Below are 25,025 nucleotides of genomic sequence, written 5' to 3' on the forward strand. Positions count from 1 at the left end.
TGCTTGTTTGTTTAGCCCTAAAGTCTTGAAAGCATTTTCTATTCTTGTGTGCTTACAGTAGGAGCCCTATGGAGAATGCCAGTGTGACACTAATAAATGAAGACTGAATTATTTATTAGACTCAGGTTGAGCTATGAATGACGGATCTACAGCTCTGTTGTTGTTGAACACCCCTGTTAAAATGACGGGACTTAATTTCCAAACTTTTTCCACATTAAATACAGCATGTAACCTGTAATTTATGAAGGTACATCCACTGCAGGCGGGTCACCGAGTATAGCAGACGGAAAAGAACCAGAATCATATCTACATTTCTGTCAGAAACATATTTGTCCTTGTGCTGTATTTATTTATTTTTTCACCACAGCCAATCGATTTGCATCTTCGTGTGGAAACGCATCTCTAGAAATCTGTTCCACAAAAGTGGGGAAACTCAAGCAAAACTGAGTAAACATTTGCTTTGATTGAAATAATAATACTTCTTCTTTCTGTGAAAATGAAGTTCATCCAAGCCCTTTGAAGGGATTGGAGTAACACTGGTTGCCTCTCTTAGCTGAAATATTGGCAGTCAACACTTAAAGGATCATTTTAAATCCTTAAGTGACCCAAATATTTTCCTTTTTTTTTGTTTCTATTTGATCCATTTCATTTAAAAAAAAAATAAAAATACTTGGGCAATGTAACGTTCAATGTAAGATTGTGTTTTTCCATCAGGGACAAAAAGATTTTTATATCAAGTAAAGTAGTTTGAGCTTATTTGTATTTGCTGTGGTTTTGAGGGATTAGAATGACTTATGTGATCTCAGAAAGCCAAAAAGGATTATAAAAAAAAAAAAAAACCTTTTATTTTATTCCACCCCTTACTCACACTAGGCATGTCTAGATTACCTTAGATTACCACTCAGGTAAGAAATTAAGCTGTTTGCTTTCGAGAATACTCACCAGCATATGATCTTAAAAATTTATTTAAATATTGTTGACAATTGCTGAACAGTTAGTTGATTGGTTTTTATCTATAAAACTAATGTAATATGAAGATAACCAAACACTGTGCCAACTGTACTGTCCCATGAAAAAAAAAAAGTCAAATACTTTTTGATGCCCACTTATTCATTTTATGTTTGTGACCATTTTCATTTGTTTTTCGTTTAAAATGAAAAAATAAAATTTCTGATGTGGCCCTTAATGGATCAGGAAACGCTGTAAAAGAAACAAAATGCCTGGGTTTAGGCACAAACCACTGTCGATTCCTCAACCAAAGCGGTGCTGAAGTTTACTTTTAAATCACTTTAAAAGACAAACTGGACGATTTAAAGACCAGAAAAGAACAGGAGTTGACTTAGTGTTCCTTTCACAACAGAACAATAAGCGTGTCTTACTCCATGTCTGCTCGTAAAGCTGTCAGTGCTCTTACTCCTATAAAGCCGCCTCAAGGTGTTTAATGTTTCTCTCGAAACACTTTCTGTCCACAGTGACTCAGACATTCTAGTCTTACCTTATTTTTACTCCCTCGCCCTGCCATTCTCTCCCTTTGGGACAAAAGTCATCAATCGTCCAAAAGAAAGCTCAACTAGCTCACAAACACGTATTCTGCCGGAATTTAGCTTAAAATTTGATTCTTTTAAAATGTGAATCACAAACACTTTTGACATTATAAGCCTTAAAACTTTATGAACGTTACACATTTTCTTTATCCTTTTCCAAAAGCAAAAGAAGAAAAATACATGTTAAAACCACCATTTAAAAAAAACAAACAATACAAACATTACTGATTAATTCAGGACTCATTGAGATCTCATTATAAAGTCGCGGCGCTCCTAAAAGAGCAACTTAATGTACCCTGATTGGTGCTGAAGTCCAGTAATTGGTCTTTAGGGCAGCAATCAAATGTGAGAAGCATAAAGGGGAGTCTGCTGCTGCCAGGTGCTGCCTCACATGAATGAAATTGTGGCCATTGAGCAAATCGTCACTGCAGGCAATAGGATGCACATGAGATGGATTTGATGTGATACTTTCACAGAAATGCATTGCTGCTGCAGGAAGGACATTTTCTTTTTGATGATCGTAATTTTCAAAAGGACTCAGCGGCCATGAAAGGTGGCAGGTTTAATGGCCGAGCGCGTGGATAGCATCTCGGCTCAGGTTATATCAGGACGCGTTACATTGATGTGGAGACTGGTGATCGCAAATTGTGGCATTGGCAATCGTCCAGCAGGGCTAGGATGCACATGAGATGGATTTTAATGCTACATGTGATATTCCTAGTGTTAAAAAAGTATTTGCAATTTGACGGGGCAATTTAACAATTGTTGCACCTATGATTGATTTGGTGGTGCAATTGGAAGCATTGTTCCTTTGCATGGAGGTCTGGAGTTCAAATCTTGGCCCATGGTCTCCCTGTGTTTTTTCTGGGTTACTCCCACTATCCACGCACACCACTGTTTGGTTAATTTGTCTTTTTAAATTGCCCATAGCTAAGAGTGTGTGCATTCAATGACAACTGTGTATATGTGAACAAAACATATGTGTTTCTTTAGGATTTTTTTTTTTATGTAACAGAGAAACAGGAAGTAATGTACAACCTTCAAGATGAATGTTAAATAGATATGGTTTCAATTTCTTTAAAATAATATTTAAATAAAATTATACAACTTCAGGGTATTTAGTGGCTTACTTGGAAAAAACAGCATCCAAAGACCAAAGAACGTGCCAAAACAATTTAGCCGCAGACTTTAAAGCAGCTTAAGGTCATAAAACATTTTCCCAAGCTTTGAAAATCTCTCAGAGAAAATCTTCCCATTTTCCAAACAGAAAAATGGGAAGATTTTTATTTTATTTTTGAAGCATGTAAGAACTATCTAATGTTGTGACAGGGAATTTAGTACAGAATGTTTAGGTGGTGGATTATGAATCAAAAAAAAAAAATGTAATTTTAACCATTATAAACAAAATTTGAAGTTCTTATTCAGGGTGACCTTACATAATGTATTCATGCTAGCCACCAGAAGTCCTTCCCTTTGTGTTTGGGAGATTCTGGGTTTTGGACTTACCTTAGTTAGCTACTCACACAGGGTAGTATCCTGGACCCTGATTATTAGAGCAAATCTTTAGTGTATGATTTATATAAAGCTTTGAGAAAAGATTTGACCTTTTCTAACAATCTCTTTGAACAACTCTCAGTTCTAACAGGCCAATTATGTCACCAAGTCTGCGGACTTGGTAACATTTGTCCAGAGAGGTCACACCTACTGCGAGTGATTCCAAAGATGCTATGTACATATAAAGATTTCATCTGTCATTTCAATCACACAGTCTTTACTTGTTTCTTCCTTTTTCTTCCTGTTTCATAATCAGTGAGTAATATTCAGTTATGATTGTTGTTCGAGATTTATTCTCCTTTCGATAAAATTACAGCCAACATGCATTAATCTGAGGAGCATTGGAAAACATGCTCTCTGGCTGAAATACTAAGCAAGTGCTGTGGGACTGAATTTGCATGTGCTGCAACAGCTTGAACAATTTGTTCAGTTGTGAATGATAGTTCCCTGCACATGTTCAATCAGATCCCAATCCGCAGTCTCAGAAGAGACAAGTGTCACAGCGGCTGAGGTGCTCGTAATATTTCATGAGTAAACATGGGCATGAGTCAGTTGTTTGCACCCAGAAATCGATGACGGACTGGTGACTAATCGAGGGTGTTTCCAAGGAATAAATGTCATGTAAAAGAAGCCAGCTCTAATAAATGGCAATGTTGTCTATTGTCTTGTGCATCTCTGGCGCTCAAAAAAAAAAAAGAATTAAAACTAGTTATTTATTTTTGAAGCATGAGCATTTCTCAATGTAATACCTAGATTTTTTTTTTAGGAAAAGGTTGTGAGAATATAACTCATAATGTGCTTCTTGTAAACCAACATCTCTACTCTTACTATGTGTCTCTTAGCTCTCTGAGAGTGATTTTGACTTGTTTTTCAGGGTGGGTCACAATTTCTACATACAGACTCAAATATATCAATGAATCCCCAGTAATATTTCATTAAATGTTTCTCAGCAAATTGCAACTCAAGCTCTTCTGTTGGGACACCCAGTTTCAAAGCACCAGACCCAACATATCAAACGTAAGTGAAAGAAATTTCTCCAGGAAGAGTTTAGGACCCACAAAATCCCCAACTTACCATAAATGGAAAACAACTACACCACCAGTGTCACTGTCTAATGAAACCAGTTTCACATTGCCATGGTGTGAATGTGTGACAATCAAGAAAGAAGAGTCTGCTCCAAACTCAACTCTTTCAAGCTAGATTGAAATTTGCAGGCACCAACAAGGACATGGCAAATGTCTTCTCTGGAAAGTCAGTTGGACGATTTTGCCACAATGACACAAAGCATGTTTGAAGGAGTCAGTGAGAGGCTTTCAGACTATAGAGCACTGTACAGTCACTCTTCTTTTATAAATTTTGAATTATGAAATTTCCTAAGTGTATAATGATTTTGACCTAAAATAAGGCTAAGCCAATACTGAACTGCTGAATCTCACTAAATCAATTTTAGTAGAGAAACCTGCTGTGACTGTTGAGATGCCGACCACCTTGCTTTTATCAAATGTGCAAAACATAGATTTAGAAAGAAAATACAGTGTAGAGATTACAAATGTAATAATTATTTAAGGTAAATATTACTGAATTCACACAATTTCTACAGACCTAAGGTCTTTTTAAATGATTTAGCCAAAAGATCATTTCTGCCGAGCCCCAAAGAGGCCCTGTTGTTTGTTTTCTAATCCCAGCCACATTTTGAAGGTGCAACAATTCATTTTCTGAGTCCGTTTCAAGCGAGAGCTGGCTGTACTCTGGCCAGTCACTGACTCTCCATTCATCCACAATCCCTGGCAGATGACACCCTCCTATTTGTGTGCAGCTGGACCCTTTCATTATTTACACTCGAAATGATAATGGTATTATGTGTGCGCAGCTGCATTATTTGCATCCACACGCCACGCCGCTGAATTCGCGTGACAAAACAGGAGCGGCACATCCTCCTGCAATATTTAAATGCTAACGACATTCAGAAGCGGAGGCTTTCTTCTCGTGAGGTTGAAAAGAAAACAGAGTACATCCGAGAAGCCAAATATGAAAGGGAGGAAAATGTTCAGCGTTAGGCCTTTAGGGTTTCGAAAAGTGAAACAAATTTTCCCACCACCATGCGGGGTTGAGATTTCTGGGTAGGGCATGTCTCTCTTTTTGAGACTGACTCTTTGATTCCCTGTGGAGTCTGGGTTTGAAATGCAGGGGGGATGGGGTGGCAAAATGCCACTAATGTTAACAGATAGTGCAGATTATAAGAGGAACATGATTGGCAAAGAGCTTGGAGTAAAAGAGAAGAAGGCTTTATTTAGGTCTGAACACTGTAACAAATATAGCCAACATTCCACGTATACATTTACGGTCACTGCAGTGGTAGAAACTGCTAGAAGACACTACAAAACGTGGGCAAACAAGTCAGCCCTGAATGTACATTGACACTGAATATTAATCTCCACTTGTCAGCTCCTTGACATCAATCAGTTAAATCAGCTGGGACTACATGGCAATGAAGATGATGGTGGTTGCTTGTGCCATACCACGCAGCACAAACACCGGGGCGCCTCCAGAAAGTTTTCAAAAGAAGTCAGGGATGGTTACATGTCATTTCTTCCAAGTCCTTGTCAAGTATCAAGTCTTTAAGGAGCAGGTCTGAGTCAAATCTCAGGTTACTGAGCACCAAGACAAAATCCTATGGGGGCAAGTCCAAATTAAGTCTCGAGTTCACGAGAGGCAAGTCCAAATAACGTCTTACGCTACTAAGGACTAAGTCGAAGTCAAGAGCCGTTGTTTTTCAGGAGCAATTTCAAAGTAACATCTAGTCTTGAGGGACAAGTCCAAGTCAAGGGTTAATGATTAGAGGAAGTTTCTTATGTAACAATCCACATCACAGCTGTCCTGAGTTCAATACCTGGTCATTGGCTGCATGGTTGCCCGTTTCTCTCTGGCCTATTTCCCATCTTCTGTCAACAAACAAAAAAATCCATGTCTCAAATCTTTTGCCATAAGTCTAATCTCGTTAATGTTTAAGTCCAAGTCAAGCTGTTATGGGGTAAGTCAAAGTCTCAAGTTACTTGCCTCAAGTCCAAGATGAATCTTAATTATCCATTGACTCGTTCAATATTTTCACATCAGATGCATCTCATCTAATTAAATACACAAACATTTGTAGTCTTTACATTTTTTAGAAGATTCAGTTCAACGTGTAAGAAAAAATATTAAGTACTGATGTATTATTCATTAAAAAAAAATCTAAATGGTAACATACGTACCTGGCTAATAATATAAATATGCAGTTATGTTCTATGAAAAATAGCAGAGAAACATTAACATGAATTAACGTTGAATTTCTGCACTAAATAAGTTAATACCTGTTGATCCCCTTGCTTTGAAATGCTCTAGCTCTTTATGGTGTGTTATGTTGATTTTGGGGGGTTTTATTCTTACTTTGAGTGGGATGTTTAAAAAAAAATTATTATTAGGAAACCTTCTTAAAAGCTTTGCAATCAGGTCTAAACCATGATCTCCGATTTACAGAACAAATAAAAGAAATAAAGAGATTTCTTCCTTTCTGTTTAAGTGCAACAACTTGTGCTTTTCATTTTGAAGAATCAGAAGTGCCTTTGTCATTTCTAAGTTAAGTCCTGAAATCATGTCACAAACTTTAGGTGAGAAACTAAATAGCCTACCCACGTTTTGTTTGGAAACTGGAAAATAAACATCTTTAAGGATAACCGCTTCCTCCCCTCCCATACTTTGGAGGCGCAACTGCTCATGTGATGCTCAATTAACAAATTCAAATTGATTTTCTCGGTGAAATTCAGTTAGAACCGTCTCTAGAATCCGTTTCCGAGTCGAGTTATCAGTTTTCTCTCTGCCTCTCGTTCCCTACAATTCAGAACAAGAACTTTTGAAAAGACAGTCCATTCTAGATTCTGCTTTGCTATGTACATTTTTACATCGAAATGGCACGAATGAGCTTATTCCCGACAGAAGACATATTCGGTGTAGCTTGTCCAGATCTTGTCCTCGTTTGGATCGTTGCTGGTGTAGGCGCAGGTACCCGTGGAGCTGCAGGCCACCATGTGAAAGCCCGCCTCTGTCAGCTTGTCAAACGCCTGCTCCAGAAAATTATACTTCAGGTAGTAGCGGGAGGTGTACCTCTCCGGGGGCCTGTCCGGATCCCTGCTCTCGTTCAGCGTCTCCCCGAACACCTCTTTGGCCAGAGAGGTCTTGCCGCACACGGTGATGCGCGCCACCCTCCGGAACTTGGCGTCGGTCTGGATGTCCCTACCGATCGTGTAGGAGCCGCGGTATCCTATGGTGATGTACCCGGACTTTCTGGAGTCCAGAGACGGTGAACGCATGGCCCCGCTGGCGGGCAGGGCGCGCAACGGCTCCCCGGAGGAGGAGCAGCACTGCGCGCCGTCCTCCGTGTCGCTCTGGCTGATCTCCTCGCTGATCGAGTTGTCCTTACTCACCCGCGGACGGAGGCGCTTAGCCAGGTCCCGCAGCAAGAAGAAGTCAGCCTCCCTCTGCAGGCGGCTCTTCTCCGGGAAGTAGTCCGGAAGGACCAAGTTCAGGTCTCTCAGGTAGTCGAGGATGTATCGGAACAAGAAGCCGTCCCTGTCCAAGAAGAAGCGCCCCTTGCTGTCTCTCGCCAGCTCCTTGGGGGACTTCTTGCTGAACATGTTCCACAGGAGCGAGTCCGGAACGGCGATCAGAGTTTTGTGCCTGGTCACGTACACCTGCCCGCCGACGTTCAGCTCGATGATCTCTGAAAACGGGGAGCCCGAGTCCCCGCAGCCGGACGCGGCGCGCTCCGTGTCGGCCAGTGCCATGTTCTCCGAGCCGCTCTGCGCTGCAGCAGGAGGATCAGTGGGAAGGAACAACGAGGTGCCAGCGGCGGCAGCCTGCTTATGAAGACTGGGCTTACCATGTGCGTGTGTGCGCGTACTCACAGGGGTGACTGATAAATTAACATTTAACTGTTGAGATGCTGCTGAGGGGCGTCTCTGCAGCTCCGACTCCCGTTTTCTTCCTCGCCTCTCACACGCAAATACAAATACGGACAGACAAGGATGGAGAGGAGAGGATGAGCGCAAATGATATCCTCAGGTTTCAGGGGCGTTACCTCGGAGAGACACGGAGGGGCATTTCCCAGCCCTTAAATTTTAAATAGAACATCACCAAAAAAAGTGAATTTATTTCAGTAATTCAGTTATATAAATTCATTCACAGAAAGTGGAGAATTTCAAGTGTGTACTAGCTGATAAGTCAAAGTCTTATCTTCAGAAAAGTTATTTTTTCATAAACTGGCTGTTCACACACAGCGAGTTGTTTCCACACGTTAACAGAAAGTTAAGTGGAAGAAGAAACTCCTTCCACATGACAACCAAAAAAATAATAATTCAGAAGCAAATAGGGCATTCGAGAGTTTATGGATCAAATCAAATCGCATGCACTGCAGCTTGACTCAACTTCAACGTCAGGAGTCATCTTATCTGACTGAGGAGGAAAAGATGGAATTTCTGCTCGGTGCTGCAAAGTCCTCTTTTTAGCTGAAAATAAATGTTGCACCTCAATTGGAAATGAACATCCCACAGTCTGGAGGGAGCGGGGAACAGAAAGTCACAGGAGGCCAAAGTGAAGTTTTCATCAAATCCACAGTCAGTGTAGATGATGGTGATTAGATGCAGCATAAAACAGGGACATATTTTAGGTTGATTTATAAAGTAAAAAAAGGAAAAAAAAAATCTATTGCTTTTATGGATTACTGTAATTTTCTGAGAAACCCAATTTTAGGTTTTCTGTATCTCTAAGCCATACATATAAAAGTTAGGGGGAAAATGCATTAATTACACCACTAACTTTCACTTTTTAAACTGGATAAGTTCAATAAATACATTTTCAATCTGTTAGATAATATAACTTAATATAAATTTGAGAAAGGAGAGTACAAGATCCAAGAAGTTGCTCTTAGATGTTTATTCAATTTTTTTTAAATTTGTTTTATGAATGCATAGTGGATACATTTTACATATTAGAATTTTGTATGCCACTCGCTCATGGCTTCACCCTTTCCCCTCCTTAAGTATCACAACGTGAAACTTTTGAACCATCTCAAGGCTCGTTATGGTTCTTGATTATCTGAATAATCCAAGAACTGTCCAGAATCATTCCAACAGATATTTGTTACTCTAAGGCAACGGACATGAAACATGGAAAGAGCGACACCTATCGTCCTGGAGATGGATATGCACCCACTGAACACAAATCATGTCCTTATAGAGTTGAGAAGCAAAATCAGGAGATGAGGGGAGGGCTTTCATCTCAGTAATAGCAAAAAATATTATTATAAATACCTATTATCTATAATATATATAATTTATTTGTATACAGTGATTTTTTTTCCTGCTCATAATTGGTTATTACAAAATAATTTAACACATTTTACGTTTCTTCCTCTAAGAATGACTAATTATGAAGTCAAAAAATTCATATGTCCCTTATCTCTGTTTCTATAGCAATAGCTGCGGTTTCAAGTCAGGGGCGCCTATAGGGGGGGGGGGGGGTGATGACAATTCTAAGGGCCCCCGACCAACAGGGGGCCCTTCACAATTTATTTATTTATTTATTGTTCATAGAAATAAATAAAAAATGAGGCACTGTCAATTACAAAATTAATAATATTGTATTTTCGAAGATTGTTTTTAGCAGTAAAAATTGTATGTTCCCACTCCCAGACCAAAAAACACACATCCATATTTGCACTTAACCCCCCTGGATCTGCATGAAATGGTTCGTTCCTGTTTGGAGCGCTTGACGGTCACGATGTTCAGCAGCAGTCAGTAGAAAACGAGACCGACCGTGGTGCTTATTATCCTGCTAAGAAAAATTATGAAATCAGGTTTTCAAAAAAAAAAAAAAATGAGAGAGGGAGAGAGAGAAAAAGGCAAGAGTGTCAATTTATAACCCAGTTTTACTCCAAGAGAGGTGGGTAGACTGTGAGATTATCAACCATCTAGCATAGTTAGCTTAGCTACAGAATACTGTTTTCCTCTATTTCACTACCATTTAATGAATTAAGGAAAGAAATTACCAACATATTCATATATTGAACTTGTCGCTGTACGTTTTACCACTTAACAGATGAGTCAGTCAGCAGCAGCTCTAACCCACGTCCCTCCTGACCCGTCCTCTCCTGAGTGAAATTAACAAGAAACAACCAGTCAGTGTCAGGAGAGTTTTAGCGCTGTCAATCACAATCTCATGTAGTGCTGCTCATCCTTCCTGCCCCTTGCTCTGTGCTATGCTGCAGCTGGCATAGCCTGTTGTAAATGCTTAGTCTAGTTAGCATAACTACCAGGGTCGGCAGGTAAACGATATTCCTGTAATGATATGTTGTTTCTCCACCATTAGCACATTTAGCAGTGAGTGGATGAGATTGATTGACAGCGCTAAGACCCTCCTCCTGGTTCTGACTGTTTGTTTTGGTCAGAACATTGCATTACATTAGCCAGCAATAGCAGCTCAGGGAGTGCGTGGAGGAGATTGACTGTTTTCACAGATCATCTGTCTCATAACAAATTGTCACGACATGGTGACAGCTTTAACAAATATGGAGAAAACATATTTTTTTTTATTAAAGTTCTACACTGCAGCTTGAATAAAACGCAACTACATAGCATTTTCTGAGAAGTCTGGATTGCTTCATGTATATTTTGCATGCTGCCTATGACTGTTGCATTTCAGTAATCTAAAACTAATAAACAAAATGTAAGCAATCTACTTGCGTACTGTATGTCGACTGTTGCATGTAAAATTCATGAGCAGCAAATATTGTGCTAGTTATCAGTATTGGACCAAAGAAAGCAAGGCCGTTGCAAGCCTTTAAAATTGTGACGTTTTTGATAGGTCAGATAGACTCAAGAAATTGTAACAGCAGCTGCATATGGGGGCCCAATTTAATTTTTTTGTCAGGGGGCCCAAGATTCCTGGCAGCGCCCCTGTTTCAAGTTGCACAATATGCTCAAATAAAGGCATTTAAATGGTCAGAATCAGACCTTTTATAGACAGTAGAAGTGCAGATTCCCTGGGATAGGGAGAAAAGAAGCATGCATACCATGCCAGTGAATTTGTTCTGCAAAATCGTATTCAACGTGAGACAGGAAAAGAAAATGCATAAGATATAGCTGAGGTTTGACACCAGAGGAAGTCTTTGAGGAAGTTGCGGACTGGATTGCTCAAAAGTGAAATAAAAATCCCTGTCATCACAGGACTGATGGCATGCTATCGTCAAACTGAATTTTCTTAGGTGTATTCAAGGCATAAAGGTAATAAATGATCATCTAAACAGACCTTGGTTAGTCATTATGAAAAACTCTGTTTGGGACTCTTGTATAAAGATGGAGATGGAATGAAACCACAAAGCCAGCCGTAAATAAAATATGTTTAGAAGAGAAATTAACATGAGAAAATGGAAAATGTCGCTGTGTATCTGTGTTGCAACTCAGCAAGAGTAGAATGCCAGTAAGGTAAATATAAATAATGTTTTCTGGAAATCTTCACAAGAGGCTGGGTGTTGCTGTTTTGCAACCATAACTTATTATTTTTAAAGTTGCGTAATTTTCCTGCGCTTGATGTTAATTACACAGAGTGCATAAAATATTAACGCTACGTAACAAAAACTTTTAAGATTGTCCTTTTTTATGACCAATTGTCTGTTTTTCTAATTTCTTCATGTCCGTCTCTGGCTGCTTGGAGTCAAACAATCTTTGTCAGGTCACTGCTGGTTGGTGACGGGTTTAGACTCGTGACAAATTTTTCTTTATAGAACTTCCTATTTCAAAATACTGAATTTCCATTGTCTGCCGTCTCAAAACCACGCGTATTGCGAAAGACAAGTCTTTTTGTTCCAGGTTATGAGACGGTACGGAGTTCATGAACTGGTGTGACTGAGTCAGATTTGCAGGATGCTTTGCTCAAATACGTACTTTTAGATATTCCCACAAACTCTCCATCGGACTGAGATTAGGGATTTGTGATGACTTTGTTGTCCTTAAGCCATTTTGTAACTAATTTGGTTGTTTAATTAGTGTCACCGTCTATTTGGAAGACTTATATTTTTCTCCCAAGCTTTAACTTCCTGGCTGATATTTTACCCATTATTTCAATATTTCCTCATTATATTCTTTCCTTGTCATACCATCTAATGCGTGAAGTGCAAGTTGTCTCTAAAACAACTGTTTCCTAAAACAGTCGCCAGAATCAATAAGAGGATAAGGCAAGATCCAGTCATTGTGAAAGTACACACTTCTCATCAAGGGTGGATTGTAGCCACTTTGGAAATTTGGCCGACCGGCCCTCACGCAGGGGGGACTAACTATAAAAGACCAGGGCTCTTAGAGGTTTTTGTCACTTCAGAGCCTGGTTGAGTGCGAACAATGCTGCGGAAGGTAGTGCAGATTTCTTACACTTACAGATTAACATTTTCTCAGCGTTTTCTCTGCAATACTTTCTCAACTTTTTTTGCTTTGTATTTTGCTCTATTTGTTCCACATTAAGCTTGTTTGTTCTCAAGCAGCCGTGTGTGTTTTTTTTGTTGTTTGTTGTCACTTCTCCAGGGTATTACCGAGAGCTTTGGAGCTGCTATCCATGCCCTGGGTGCCTCTCAGCTGACAGATGGTGTGATTAACAGGAGCAAAAGGATGATGCTGGACACCCTGGGTGTTGGGCTGTTAGGAACCCGGACAGCCGTCTTCAACAAGGCTCTTAAGTACAGCCAGGTAATCCGAGACGAAACGAATCATCCGTTTTCCTAACACCAGCTCCATTTACCTGAGTCCTGCTCTCCCTCACTTGTCCTATTCGTGCTGAGATTTTGAGGCTTTGGGTAAAATCTGAAAACGAGCGCCGCTGCTCACTAGAGATCACTTTTCATGCGTTGGTCTGTTTACAGCTGTTCACATCTGAGCGCAGCAGCAGCATTTGGGGGAGATCAGAGATAACGCTGCCTCCTTGTTATGCCGCGCTCGTCAACGGCATCGCGGTAAGTTTCGACGCAGAAATGCACCATAATAGAAAGTAAACACTTTTTTTGCAACTGGTTTGTATTATTGTGTTGGTAAAATCTCAACAAAACGTATTAAAAGTGTGTTTATCAGACAAAGATGAGAACACTCCTGCAAAATTTCGTGCATTGTTTGATTTGTCTCTCTTTTGACCTTTGGTGACCCATGTGACTCAAGGTTCACTCCATGGACTTTGATGACACTTGGCATCCAGCGACTCATCCTTCTGGAGCCGTTCTGCCGGCTCTGCTGGCCCTGGCCGAGACGCTGCCCAGCCGGCCTTCTGGTCTGGACTTGCTGCTGGCATTCAATGTTGGCATCGAGGTGCAAGGCAGGCTGATGAGATTCTCCAGGGAGGCTTACAATATCCCCGAAAGGTGGGAAACATGTGACATTCTCTAAAACCATTACGTATACTTTCCGATTATTCCCACCGCGTTACAAGTGGATGAATCCCCGAAGACATTTGAGCCTTAAAAGGCTTGTCCACCCAGTTATAAAAAGAAACAAAAAACTGTGAGTCATAAAAAGTGTATCAATAGTGCAGGAAGTGTTTTTTTTAAATTATTATTACATTACAGTTTTGTTCACCAGGGATTACAAAACTGCAAAAGTTTTTGTAACCCTTTAATTTTTTTCTCTTTTGTCATGTTGCAATAGATTTTAATGTAAAGTGGAAGGAAGATGATTTATGACTCAAACTATGAAGTGTAGTATTTTTATTCAGCCTTCCTGAATATAAACTTTAGACCAGTGTTTTACAACGTAGCGGCCGCCAGGGGGTGCTATGGTGGCCTCAGAAAGTTGGAGGGAAGGTGGGGGGATGCAATGATAATAATAATAAGAATAATTTAATCTAATACCTTTTTTTAGCTGACATTTTCATCATAATTTTAATTTTGCTTTTAGATCATCAAAAATAAAAAACATTTAAGTTAAAATAATTGATTTAAATGTTATTTCTGACTGGGTGCCATTCAAATTGATCAAGCTGCTTTGCTCCTCAAGCTGGTGTAGCAAGCAACAAATGGAAAAGTTTCTGACAAGAAAAAAGGCCAAAGAAGCGCTCTAGCAAATAACCATAAGAACTGTGGAAATACAATAAAATTTCCTGCGATTAGCATAAAATATTACATATTTTCTGATAATCAAAAGAGGGGACTGTAATGAAATATTCTGTCACCTGGAAATAAAGTTAGATATTTTCTGCTAACAAAATTTTTCACCACAGTATTCATGACCATCTAAAATTAGATGTATGAGACAGTATTTATGCTAAATGAAGGACAACGGAAAACATCCGAAAAGTTGATGTTTCTTTCTATATTTTGTATCATTGTCTGTGGATTTTCAAGGGGGGCCCCTGGTCAGAGGTTAATGTGTTTTGAGGGACCATAGCAAGGAAACGTTTGGGAACCCCCCTTTGACTGCAGTTACAAATTCAAGTCTTTTGTCTAATCTTTTGCAAAACGGCTCAACTTAAGTCAGATTGGGTGGAGAAGCTCTGTCAACATCCATTTTCAAGTTTCCTCATTTGGATTTAGCTGTGGCCATTCTAAAAAACACAAAGAGAAAGAGAAAAAAGAGAGAGAGAAAAAAAATAGTGTGCTTTAATCTAAAATGCTCTGGTTGTGAATTTCAGGTTGTTATTCTGCTGGGAGATGAACCCTAGTTCACTCTAGTCTGGAGTGTTTTGCAACTCTTTTTTTTTTCAGTGTTGTCCGTGTTCCTGATAAAGAATAGCATCTCGTCTGACCCGAACACCTTTTACCACACGATTGCTACATATCCTGTGTGGTTTATGGCGACATGCAAACAATTTCCTGCCACTTTCTTATTAAACCATTTGTCTTTACTATTTCAACTATCTTCTTGCCTGGTGTTTCAGTTTTGGTTGGACCTGCTGATGTGGTACAACTGCATGTTTCCACTACTTTGTGTTAGCCCATCCCGACAAAATTCATCGTATTATAGTTTCACCATGACAAAATATGAAAAGTTTAAGGGTTTCGAATACTTTCGCATTTAACTATATTTGATGTGTTGTTCTCTCGAGATGTTTCTGTGGTTTACGAGCACAGGAAATTGTTTTATTGTCCACGAACTTTCTAACTTGGCCCTTTGTTTTGAATCCTCAGGTTCCACCCTCCCAGCGTAGTTGGAGTGATGGGGAGCGCCGCGGCCTCAGCCAAACTCCTCGGCCTGTCTCCTTCTCAGTGCAGTCATGCGTTGGCCATTGCAGCCTCTTCTGCCGGGGCGCCTTTGGCCAACGCCGCCACTCAAACCAAGCCGTTCCACATAGGGAACGCAGCTCGGAGAGGGTTAGAAGCTGCCCGGCTGGCACAGATGGGACTGGAGGGAAACCCCTCCATGCTGGACATGGACGTCGGTTTGGGAGTTTACTACAATGACTACAGCCCTTCCACGATGCCAGATTGTGCCTCTGGTGCCTTCAGGTGGATCCTGGAAGATCAGGATGTGGCATTCAAGCGCATCCCGGCTCACTTGGCCATGCACTGGCTGGTGGACGCGGCTCTAGCAGCACGTGGGAAGCTCCAAGAGGCGGCTTGGCACTTTGACCTCAGCCAGATCCAAAGGGTCACCCTGAGAGTGCCTCCATCCAAGTACATTAACTGCCCCTTTCCCACCACGGAGCATCAGGCCAGGCACTCCTTCCAGTTCAACGCCTGCTCGGCCCTGCTGGACGGCAAAGTGACGGTGGCTTCCTTCGATCCAGCTCAAATTAACCGTCCCGCTCTGAAGGAGCTCCTTTCTAAAGTTGAGGTGAAGACGCCGGCAGACAATCACCCCAGCTTTGATAAGATGTACGGCGAGGTCCAGATAGAGACAGCTCGGGGAGAAAACTGCACAGCTAGATGCAATACCTTTTACGGCCACTGGAGGAAGCCACTGAGTCAGGAGGACCTGGTGGAGAAGTTCATAGTTAATGCATCGTCGGTATTGTGCACGGAGGGAGTGGAGGGAGTGATTGATGTGATTGAGAACATTGAGAAGGTGACAGAGTGCTCAGTCTTGGACTCGTATCTGAGGATGACCAGCAACACACTGGAGCAAGTGTACAGCACAGGAATGATCTGACTGCTTAATTTAAAGAGACAGTGTTATGCAAAATATACTCAGCGTCATGTGTTAGTGTTATTCCCTCATCAAAAGCATACCTGAAGTGTTGCTTTGAGGGGTTTTTTCCATGATTGATTGAGGAATCCTTGTGGTCTAAATAAAGCGCTGCCTCTTTCACCCTCTCCTGCCACCCAGAAACTCGGCTAATTCAGACAAGGCAACAGCAATTAGCAAACACCTGAACTGAGCATCTACTGAGATTATAAACAGAGTTACTTTGCTATATGATGAGATGTTGGTAAAATTGTTAATTAAGGAAATTTTGTGATGATGCTAAATGCAACGTGTTGGGAAGACCAGGAGCTTCTTAAAGAGACAAAGGCCCAATTTCAAGGTGCTAAAGTGCAAAGTTGAATTTCTTTTAAGTCATGTTTTATATATACATCATTTTTTTAAGTGAAGCTATGAGTTACTTGCTTGTACTTCAATACCATGACATGCCTGGAAAACACATAATGCTGCCTCTTTATATTTGTATTCCATAATCTTGTAAGAAAATGTAAAGCATAAATATTTATTTTTCTTTGGTGCCGGATTTTTTGGGGGAAATAAACTGAACTGCAAAGCAAGTTTTCTTTATTGATCCTCAGAAATATCATCAACAATGAGTGTTTGAATGCAATAAAATAAATCCTTTTTTTTTTTGGTGAACCAAAAAAATTCAAACATGATGCAGATGTCAGAACTATCCCCAAAGAGCTAACATTTCAAGAGCATCTGTTTTTAATCGAGTTTGTATCTCCTTGACGTCAACTCAGCAGCTGTCTACAAAAACGAATTGGCAAATCTACACTCCAACATTCTGCGGTCTTCTGCCGAATCAGGCCATCTTCAAGACGCCCTGCACCATGGATCCGATCCCGTCAAAGATCTCGTGGATGGGAGCGTCGCACATGAAGGCGCAGGTGGTGACCAGCTTGTTCTTCTCGTCCACGTGGCTCTCGCCAACGCCCTTGCTGACGTGTTTGCAGCCCAGCTGGTTGATGGCTTCGGCCGTGCCCGCCGTGTCTGGATACCTGAGCGGAAAAAAATTAAAAATAAGTTACTTGCTGCATGAAGCAACGGTTTAACCGTCAGACAATCAAACCGAACCTTTCCGGGGGTTTTATTTTAGCTAAATACCAGATTTTTTTTATTTTATTTTACAAGTTCTAAGTACTTTAACATAAAAAAAACTGTGGAAGTGATTGGTCATTACAACCATCCTTACATTTGGACTAGGACAGCAGAACCTAATAAGCCTGAGATTAACCATTCCAGTCTGCAGAAAATGTTGGATGGTTAAAGTGTTTCCCTTTAGCTCAGTGAGGGGAAAAAAGTTAATTTATGCGGCAGAGAAAAACTCAAGATCCTCCACAATGGAACCTCCAGGTCCTCTAGTCTCTTCTGTCATCAGGAATATTTTATAGTTTGACTTCCAGCTTCACCTCAGATGTTTTGATCACTTCTAAAGTCTTGAAAGCTTGAGTTTCATTCTCACACAGTCAGAGATGAAAACTTGATTATTGTAAATGATCATTTGCCTGACATTGTGAAACCATCTCTGCAGCATTGGGACGTTCCCTGAAAATACTTCCTTTCTTGTCAAAGTAAAGAATCAGCATCCTGCCATAAACTCGGGTGGTCGTGCGCCGTTCTGAGGAACTTGGGGTTAGGAGAACTGCTCAATTTCTCTTTCATTATGAGAAAAGAGACAGAAACCTGCAGTTTCATTAGGGATTGAGGTTTGATGGAAAGGCGTTTGCTTCATTCCGCTGATTTCTACGCGGTCTGGAGCGTTTAAGACTCACTTGCTGTCCTTCTCGATGCCGACGGTGACCTCGCAGCCCGGGAGCACCTTGGCTGCCAGGACGGGCGAGATGCAGCAGAGGCCGATGGGTTTGCCTTCGCTGTGGAACGCCTGCAGAGCGGCCTTCACCTCATCGTTGACGGAGCAGTCCTTCCCCTGCACTGCCCACGTGCACAGGTTCTTCGCCGCCCCAAAACCACCTCAGAAATGACAAAAAAAAACAGGGAGTTACAGCACAACTTTCACTTCCACCGCCCACAGTAACCATCTGTCGGGAGGGAGGGAAAGAAAGCACTTAAATCAAGGAGGCCGTAGCAGTGGTGAATAAACCTGGGAATATGATGGCATCATGGTCTTTGGTACTGAGCTTAGACAGATCCTGGATATTCCCGCGGGCGAGTCGTGCGCTCTCCACCAGAACGTTTCTCTTCTCCTCAGAAGGTTCACCTTTCAGGTGATTGACTACGTGCATCTGGTCGATGTTGGGAGCAAACATTTGCACCTGTAAGAAAGGAAAAACACAGAGGAAGCAATTTTTATTAACAGAACACAACCGGCATCGCAAACTGAAAACTATGAGTAAAACTAAGATTTAAAAAAAAATATATATATATATATATATATATATATATATATATATATATATATTTGAGCCATTCTTTTTCCCCAGATGGAATAATTATGCAGTAAAATTAAGTTTTAAAATGGGTTTATTTTCTCCAATCTACACAGGTTTAAAACTACAAGAGCAAACAGTAAAATTTGAAGATACGCTTTGCATCAAGTTTCAGTAAAACCTAGCTTTTGCTTGAACACTCTTTATTAGAAATGGTAGAGCACATTTAAACTGGTCTTTACTGTTGTTATATTAGATGTTATTCCAGATTATTAATATTTGACTGTTTAATCCATTAGAAAACTAGCTTTAAGTGGACTGGAGGGGGTGAGCACACCCTATTGTCCTCTCAGCTGTTCTCTCAACGCATTGCAGAGTATTTTGATCCTGAGCACTGAAGTTGCCAAACCAGGCTGCGATGCTGCACATGTCTGGCCTTCCTCCAAAGGAAGTGAAGTTGTGGTGCCTTGACTTCAACAATATGTGAGAATAAAGACCAAGAAAGTAGTCCCTCCTCCAAGACTGACCTCTTTAAGATTAACAGAAAATTTGAGCAAAATTTCTCCTGGAGAAAATTTCCATTTTGAGCTACTTGGCCACAATGACAGGAACAACGTTTGAGGGGGCCGGCAGAATCTTTCAAACTGGGTTTTATTGATTCTCCCTTTAGTGGAGAATAATCTAGTCCTGATTTGAAGAGTTAATTTGTTGTAGTTTTGTTTTTTTAAAGCTAGAGTAGGTTAAATTTCATTTTGGTGAAAATGAGTGGAAATTGCACTTTAGCTTTCGTTCTCCGAACCGGAAGCTAACTTCAGCTTTCCTAATGTCACTCAGTTTTGCTGAACAGGTTATAGAGGTCAGGTCACTTTCACGCAGATCTTATCAGCGCTCTGTGTAATCATGACTTAATGAATACCTCTGATTGACTTCAACAGAGTGACTAATTCATGCTTTCGCCAACTTCACACCTCAAACCACACAAGGGTCAGACCCTGCAGATAAAGCAGACTTACGGTGGCACCTCCTCTGCTCAGATGGACCAGAATAGCCGAGGCCTCATGGATTTCACTTCCGTCATAAACCCCGCAGCCCGCCAGCACCACAGCTACGCGTTTAGCCATCTGGGAGGAATAAAAGCTTTTATTCAGAGTCTGGACCGTCCTGAGAGTCAACAAGCTGCGACCGCTGTGCTGGAGAAGGCTGATCAGCATGTCGGACGGCCCCTTTCTAACACTGCTTCCTCTCCTGTGGATTATAAGGGGTGTGAGACGGTGTTCGGGCACGTTAACTCATTAGCGCCCTCGTGTGTTTGAACAGGAGCGTCACAACGGCACGTTTGAGAAAATACCCAAAAGGCTTATTGGTTTTTGTGTCATCTAAACAGTTTTTGAATTTTTTTTTTATAAGCAAGCACTAAAATAAGTTATATTTCTACTTTACATAATGTGTAATAAAATACAGTTGAATTGTGCAGTGAATACAATTTTGAATTAAGTTTATAAAAAGGTTTTTCTTGACATTTACATGAAAATATTCAAATAAATTAGCACTAATTACGTTTTAGTATTGTGCAATTTCAAACTAAAGCTTCCACCAGAAAACTATTTTTATTCGCTGCAGAGAAAAAAAGGTATAGTTTTCTTTTTTCGTTTGGCTTTTACTTTTAAAGCTTCGATCTTTAAATCAGCTTCACGCCTAATTAGAAGGATTATAATTATTTATAAACCAGCAATGTCGAGTTCTAAAAAGATGCGAGCAAACAAAAGATATATTTGAAAGTATTTTTAAATAATAGTGGGGAAAAAAAGATAAAATCCCAAGCTACAAACAAAAGACAAAAAAATCTCTTGTTCTTTTATCCATAAGCTTTTAAATATAATAAGGTAATCTATCTTTTTATATTTGTTAAAAAATTTTTATCAGGTTTTAGTACGGAGCCCTTCGGGCTTAGAAGTGTTTTGCCAGGGAGATCGGATTCCATTGATGATAATAATCAATATTATTAAATCTAGGTCACAATTTCCCACGAGTTATTAGGTCAATTTTTTTTTGTCTCCCACGCCACCAGACGGGCTCTGTATAGCTACATTAGAAGATCCTAAATAAACAATGAAGTTTATTTTCTTCTCCCGTTTCAGTGACGTCATATGATTGCGTCTCATCAACAAAACCACGTGACCCCGTGAAACAGGAAGTCGGTTTACAGAGGAAGAATCATGTGAAAACAATCACCGTAACTTTCTCCTCGTTTTAGGTTTATCTGTCCGGCTGCGACATGTCCCGCAAGGAGGTCTCCGTGTGCGTGAAGCTGCTCCTTTCCCTCCATGCTGTCGCTCAGCTGCGGGCTGACGGACAACAGCAGTGGCCTGTTCCCTACAGGTATGCAGTCAGCTCATCATATGACTGATTAGACAGCGGGGAGAAGTGCGTCTTTGTTTTGCATTCGCTTAAATTTGATGTAGCTGGGCTGTGTCACAAATGTGACTTTTGGGGAAAACTTGTTTTAGTTCAGCTACGTTGATTTATTCATCCGTTTTTCAACGTGATTCTACTTTGCGTCACTTTAAGGAACTGAGTGAAACTGATGTCTGCTTAAATTGCCGGTATTAGATTAAAATGCGTAATTTTCAGCAAATGGAATCATAAAACTTTTGCATCAGTAATATTTAGTGTCGTACAGTTAAAAAAAAAAGTTTACTCCCCAATACACAATTGGAGCAGAGGTCGTTTCCCAGGACGGCAACACTAAACAGACACCTAGCATAGTGGGAAGGTTTTAGATCATGTGCTAATGATCTAGTCAAAGTCCATATCTACATACAACTTGAAAATGAGTGTTCTCCATCCAGTCTGAGAGAACTTGGGTTAATTTCCAAAAGGGAATTAGCGAAAACTTCAATCTCTAGATGTGCAAACCTTTCAGAGACATAACCCAAAAATACTTTAATGAAAGGAGGTTTCACAAAGTGAACAATTTTTAATAGTTTAAGATGCTGAAATATTTTTCCTCTTTATTCCCAGGTAATCACCACTTTTTTTTGGTTTATCACACAAAAGTACAAATTTTGCAAGTTGAATTTTGTGGTCTTATTGTGTCAAAGCACAACAAGCTAGGCAAAACAATTGAATTGGTCATTTCTATTTTTAGAGCTGACTTTTTATTATTTATAAATCTCGAGATAATTTACAGAAGGAGATCTAAAACTGTGACATTGTTGGCCCCTGAAAGTGTGTGAAAAATCTCATTCCATTTTAAGTTTGCTTATTATTTTGGTAGCTGTAGAGGTCGCTGTTAAATGGTTCCGAAGTGACGTGATTATGACTCTCCGTCCCTCATTCCTTCTGTTCTCATCAGGCGCTTTGACCGGCGGCCTCCTGCGGACTCGTACTGCGAAGCTCTCTACCCTTTCTGCCCCACCGGAGACCGCGATGGACGCTTTCCCGCCATACGAGACAACGACGTCGTCTCTGTCTACCGGCTGCAGACACCTGTGTGGGAGTTCAAATACGGAGATGTGCTGGGGAAGTTTGTAAGTGCATCAATCTTTGACATTTCTATTTCAGATATTTCTCTCTGCAGCTTTCAGTTGACGTGACGTCTGAATTGGTGCAGACAGAACGCTGTATTTCACTCGCGTACTTTCGAAATGATCCGAAATAGCAGCATTGTGGAAGCTGAGGTGCTGCTGTGCTTGACAGTATTAATAGAAACGCAGCTGCGCAACTTTCTTCCCCTCCACGCCCGTGTCTTCTCAAGCCAAAGTTTCACTGATGTGTCTTGCAGCACATCATGCACGATGCCATCGGCTTCAGCAGCCTGAAAACTGGGGCCAACTACACCATGGAGTGGTACGAGCTTTTCCAGCTGGGCAACTGCACGTTCCCTCACCTCCGGCCGGAGATGTTCGCCCCCTTCTGGTGCAACCAGGGAGCTGCCTGCTTCTTCGAAGGCATCGATGACCTGCACTGGTCGCAGAACGGAACCCTGGAGAAAATAGGAGAAGTGACAGGTGATATTTTCTGACTTCGTTTGTAGAAAGACCTGTTGGCGATCTGCATTTGTGACTCTCCCAAGGCTGCAGCTGCACATCCCATCGCCCAGAAATAAATACAGTTCTTAGAGAAAAAAAAAAAAAGGTTACAGACAGATCTCTTCGGTTTTTGCTTTTCAATCGACCGTAAACGTGTCAAACGAATATCAAATTTTACGTCATGTCAATTAAAACCTGAGCAAACTTGAGGTGGTGGTTAGAAATGAAAGATGTCAATGACTTTGTTTATTACTTGTTTTCAAATTCCTTGTAGATCTGGGTATGATACACTGCTGTTTGACACCCGTTAGTCTACTTCATGTTAAGAGTTCCATCTATGATGGTTGTGATGACTGAAATTGAATAGAAAATGTGGTAAATCACAGTAAAATCATTATTTATGTGGGGTAGATATATATTCGCATGCAGATTTCAGCGGCCTTTTCTAAAAATATTTCTAAATTATTCTTTGAGGACAGAGTTTAGCTTTTACTCAGATTATCTTTGATATTAAAATTTGGTTGATAATCTACAGTAAAACACGTGAAAGCAAAAGCAGAAGAAATCTCTAAAGCGGTACACAGTCTTTCACATCGCTGTAATGTTGATGAACATGATGGAGTGTTTATTATCAGCACTTACGTTTCCTAAACCCTACGTTTTGTCCTGCAGGGAGTCAGTTCAACGCCATGGCCCAGTGGGTGCAGGATGACAACGAGACCGGGATCTACTACGAGACCTGGACCGTTCGCTCTGACCCCGGTCCGAACGCAACGGTGTGGTTCGAGTCGTACGACTGCTCCCAGTTCGTCCATCGCACGTACAAGAAGCTGGCCGAGCTGGGAGCCAAGCTGTCCAGCGGCTCGCAGACCAACTACACCAAGATCTATCTGTACAGCGGAGAGCCCAGGTACCTGGGCAACGACAGCGCCATATTCGGGCAGCCGGCGCTGAAAAACCTCGCGACGGACATCCAACAGTTTTACCGCATGTTCAGGCCGCACCAGTCAATCTTCGACCTCGCTTTCAGCCTCCTGGAGGCTTACAAAGAGGTTGTGCTGGACAAGAACTTCTACCTGTACTACAACTTTGAGTACTGGCACCTGCCAATGAAACACCCATACGTGCAGATTACATATGAAGAGGTGCCTTTGCCTTAACAACCAGCCTGTACACTTGGAAATGATTTTAATTCTGTTTTTTTAAGTTTAAAATTCATGACTAGTCCTGCCAGCACTTGCTAACTTTCATGCCGAGTTGGTTGTTTCGTTTCAACACAGTAACACTTTCCCTTTTCTGCAGGAAGCACACTGGTCTCATTTCACCTTTTAAAATATCTGTTGTGGGTGGATGATCCTTATCTGACCACTAGGTGGAAACATTGTCTGAACAAAACCTGATCTAACTCGTCTGCTATATTTATAGAAATGCCATAGATGTAAACTTTCATGCCTCACAGACGGACAAATGAAGAAAAAAAGTTAAATGAATTTAAATGATTTAAATGAAAATAACTTGAGTTATATCTGATGTTATAAGCATACCTGATAAAAATGTTCTGAAGTCCTTAAAAGAAATCTACTTCAAAGATTTATTCCAACCAACATTTGCAAGTATTTTTTGCAACTACTAGCATTGCTATCGGCATCCATAACAATTTCACATATATATATATATATATATATATTTTTTTTTTTCTAAATAACCTTTTATGTTGATCAAATTGTCTAGAAAGTTTTAATTTATAATTCAGATATAAAATGACACAGAAGCTCATTTCCTCTGTGTCATGCTTCAAAATGGGAATGAGGAACATTTTCTACAAGGACTACAGTTAAGCATTGATCCAATACCAATAAATATCTTTCAGATATTTAACTAACTTTCATCTTCAATGTAAATGTGCCAAAATCAAAGGTTGAAGTTTTCTTTTTATGTGGCTTTATTCTAGGTTTTTGGGTGTGTTGCACATATTTTGTAGGGATGGCAGTAATGGCGGAGGGCATTGGAACGAGTCGGTGAGTTAACTAGAGATAACGGCATAAAGGAAATCTGTTGTGGCTTCTACTTTAAAATCATTGCTAAGCCCAATCATTTCCTTTGGAAACTACAATTGGTCATATCACATTATCAGCGCACTGAGTACAAAGACTTTTTTTTTCCTACAGTCTGAAAAGATGCCTTATTGACTTTTTAACCTGATTAATAAAAAAAATGCTTACAACTCTGGCTGACATCGTGAACTCTTTGTCTGACGGCCCTTTTGGCTCTGCAATGCAACGCTGTGCAACAGCAAAA

At 40.6% G+C, this 25,025-nt stretch overlaps 4 protein-coding genes across 4 annotated transcripts; 2 read left to right on the top strand and 2 right to left on the bottom strand.

Annotated features, from left to right (window-relative positions):
- Positions 1 to 5,374: 5,374 nt before the first annotated feature.
- On the bottom strand, positions 5,375 to 8,123 carry kctd12.1 (potassium channel tetramerisation domain containing 12.1). Its single transcript, XM_044132410.1, has one exon. The coding sequence runs from the start codon at positions 7,916 to 7,918 to the stop codon at positions 7,058 to 7,060; it is 861 nt and encodes a 286-aa protein (XP_043988345.1). The 5' UTR covers positions 7,919 to 8,123; the 3' UTR covers positions 5,375 to 7,057.
- A 4,381-nt stretch (positions 8,124 to 12,504) lies between these two features.
- Positions 12,505 to 16,704, top strand: acod1 (aconitate decarboxylase 1). Its single transcript, XM_044131156.1, has 5 exons — positions 12,505 to 12,535; positions 12,704 to 12,865; positions 13,039 to 13,128; positions 13,328 to 13,527; positions 15,289 to 16,704. The coding sequence occupies exons 1-5, from the start codon at positions 12,524 to 12,526 to the stop codon at positions 16,247 to 16,249; spliced, it is 1,425 nt and encodes a 474-aa protein (XP_043987091.1). The 5' UTR covers positions 12,505 to 12,523; the 3' UTR covers positions 16,250 to 16,704.
- Positions 16,705 to 16,850: 146 nt separating this feature from the next.
- Positions 16,851 to 20,003, bottom strand: zgc:162944 (uncharacterized protein LOC569993 homolog). Its single transcript, XM_044131157.1, has 4 exons — positions 19,710 to 20,003; positions 18,411 to 18,582; positions 18,082 to 18,280; positions 16,851 to 17,307 (listed from the first exon to the last, which is right to left on the bottom strand). The coding sequence occupies exons 1-4, from the start codon at positions 19,905 to 19,907 to the stop codon at positions 17,112 to 17,114; spliced, it is 765 nt and encodes a 254-aa protein (XP_043987092.1). The 5' UTR covers positions 19,908 to 20,003; the 3' UTR covers positions 16,851 to 17,111.
- Positions 20,004 to 20,866: 863 nt separating this feature from the next.
- Positions 20,867 to 24,956, top strand: cln5 (CLN5 intracellular trafficking protein). The gene is made up of 4 exons (XM_044132728.1): positions 20,867 to 21,075; positions 22,052 to 22,226; positions 22,481 to 22,706; positions 23,400 to 24,956. The coding sequence occupies exons 1-4, from the start codon at positions 20,972 to 20,974 to the stop codon at positions 23,885 to 23,887; spliced, it is 993 nt and encodes a 330-aa protein (XP_043988663.1). The 5' UTR covers positions 20,867 to 20,971; the 3' UTR covers positions 23,888 to 24,956.
- The last annotated feature ends 69 nt before the right edge of the window (positions 24,957 to 25,025 follow it).

The sequence above is a fragment of the Gambusia affinis genome, linkage group LG11 (genome assembly GCF_019740435.1).
Source record: "Gambusia affinis linkage group LG11, SWU_Gaff_1.0, whole genome shotgun sequence".
Taxonomy (NCBI): domain Eukaryota; kingdom Metazoa; phylum Chordata; class Actinopteri; order Cyprinodontiformes; family Poeciliidae; genus Gambusia; species Gambusia affinis.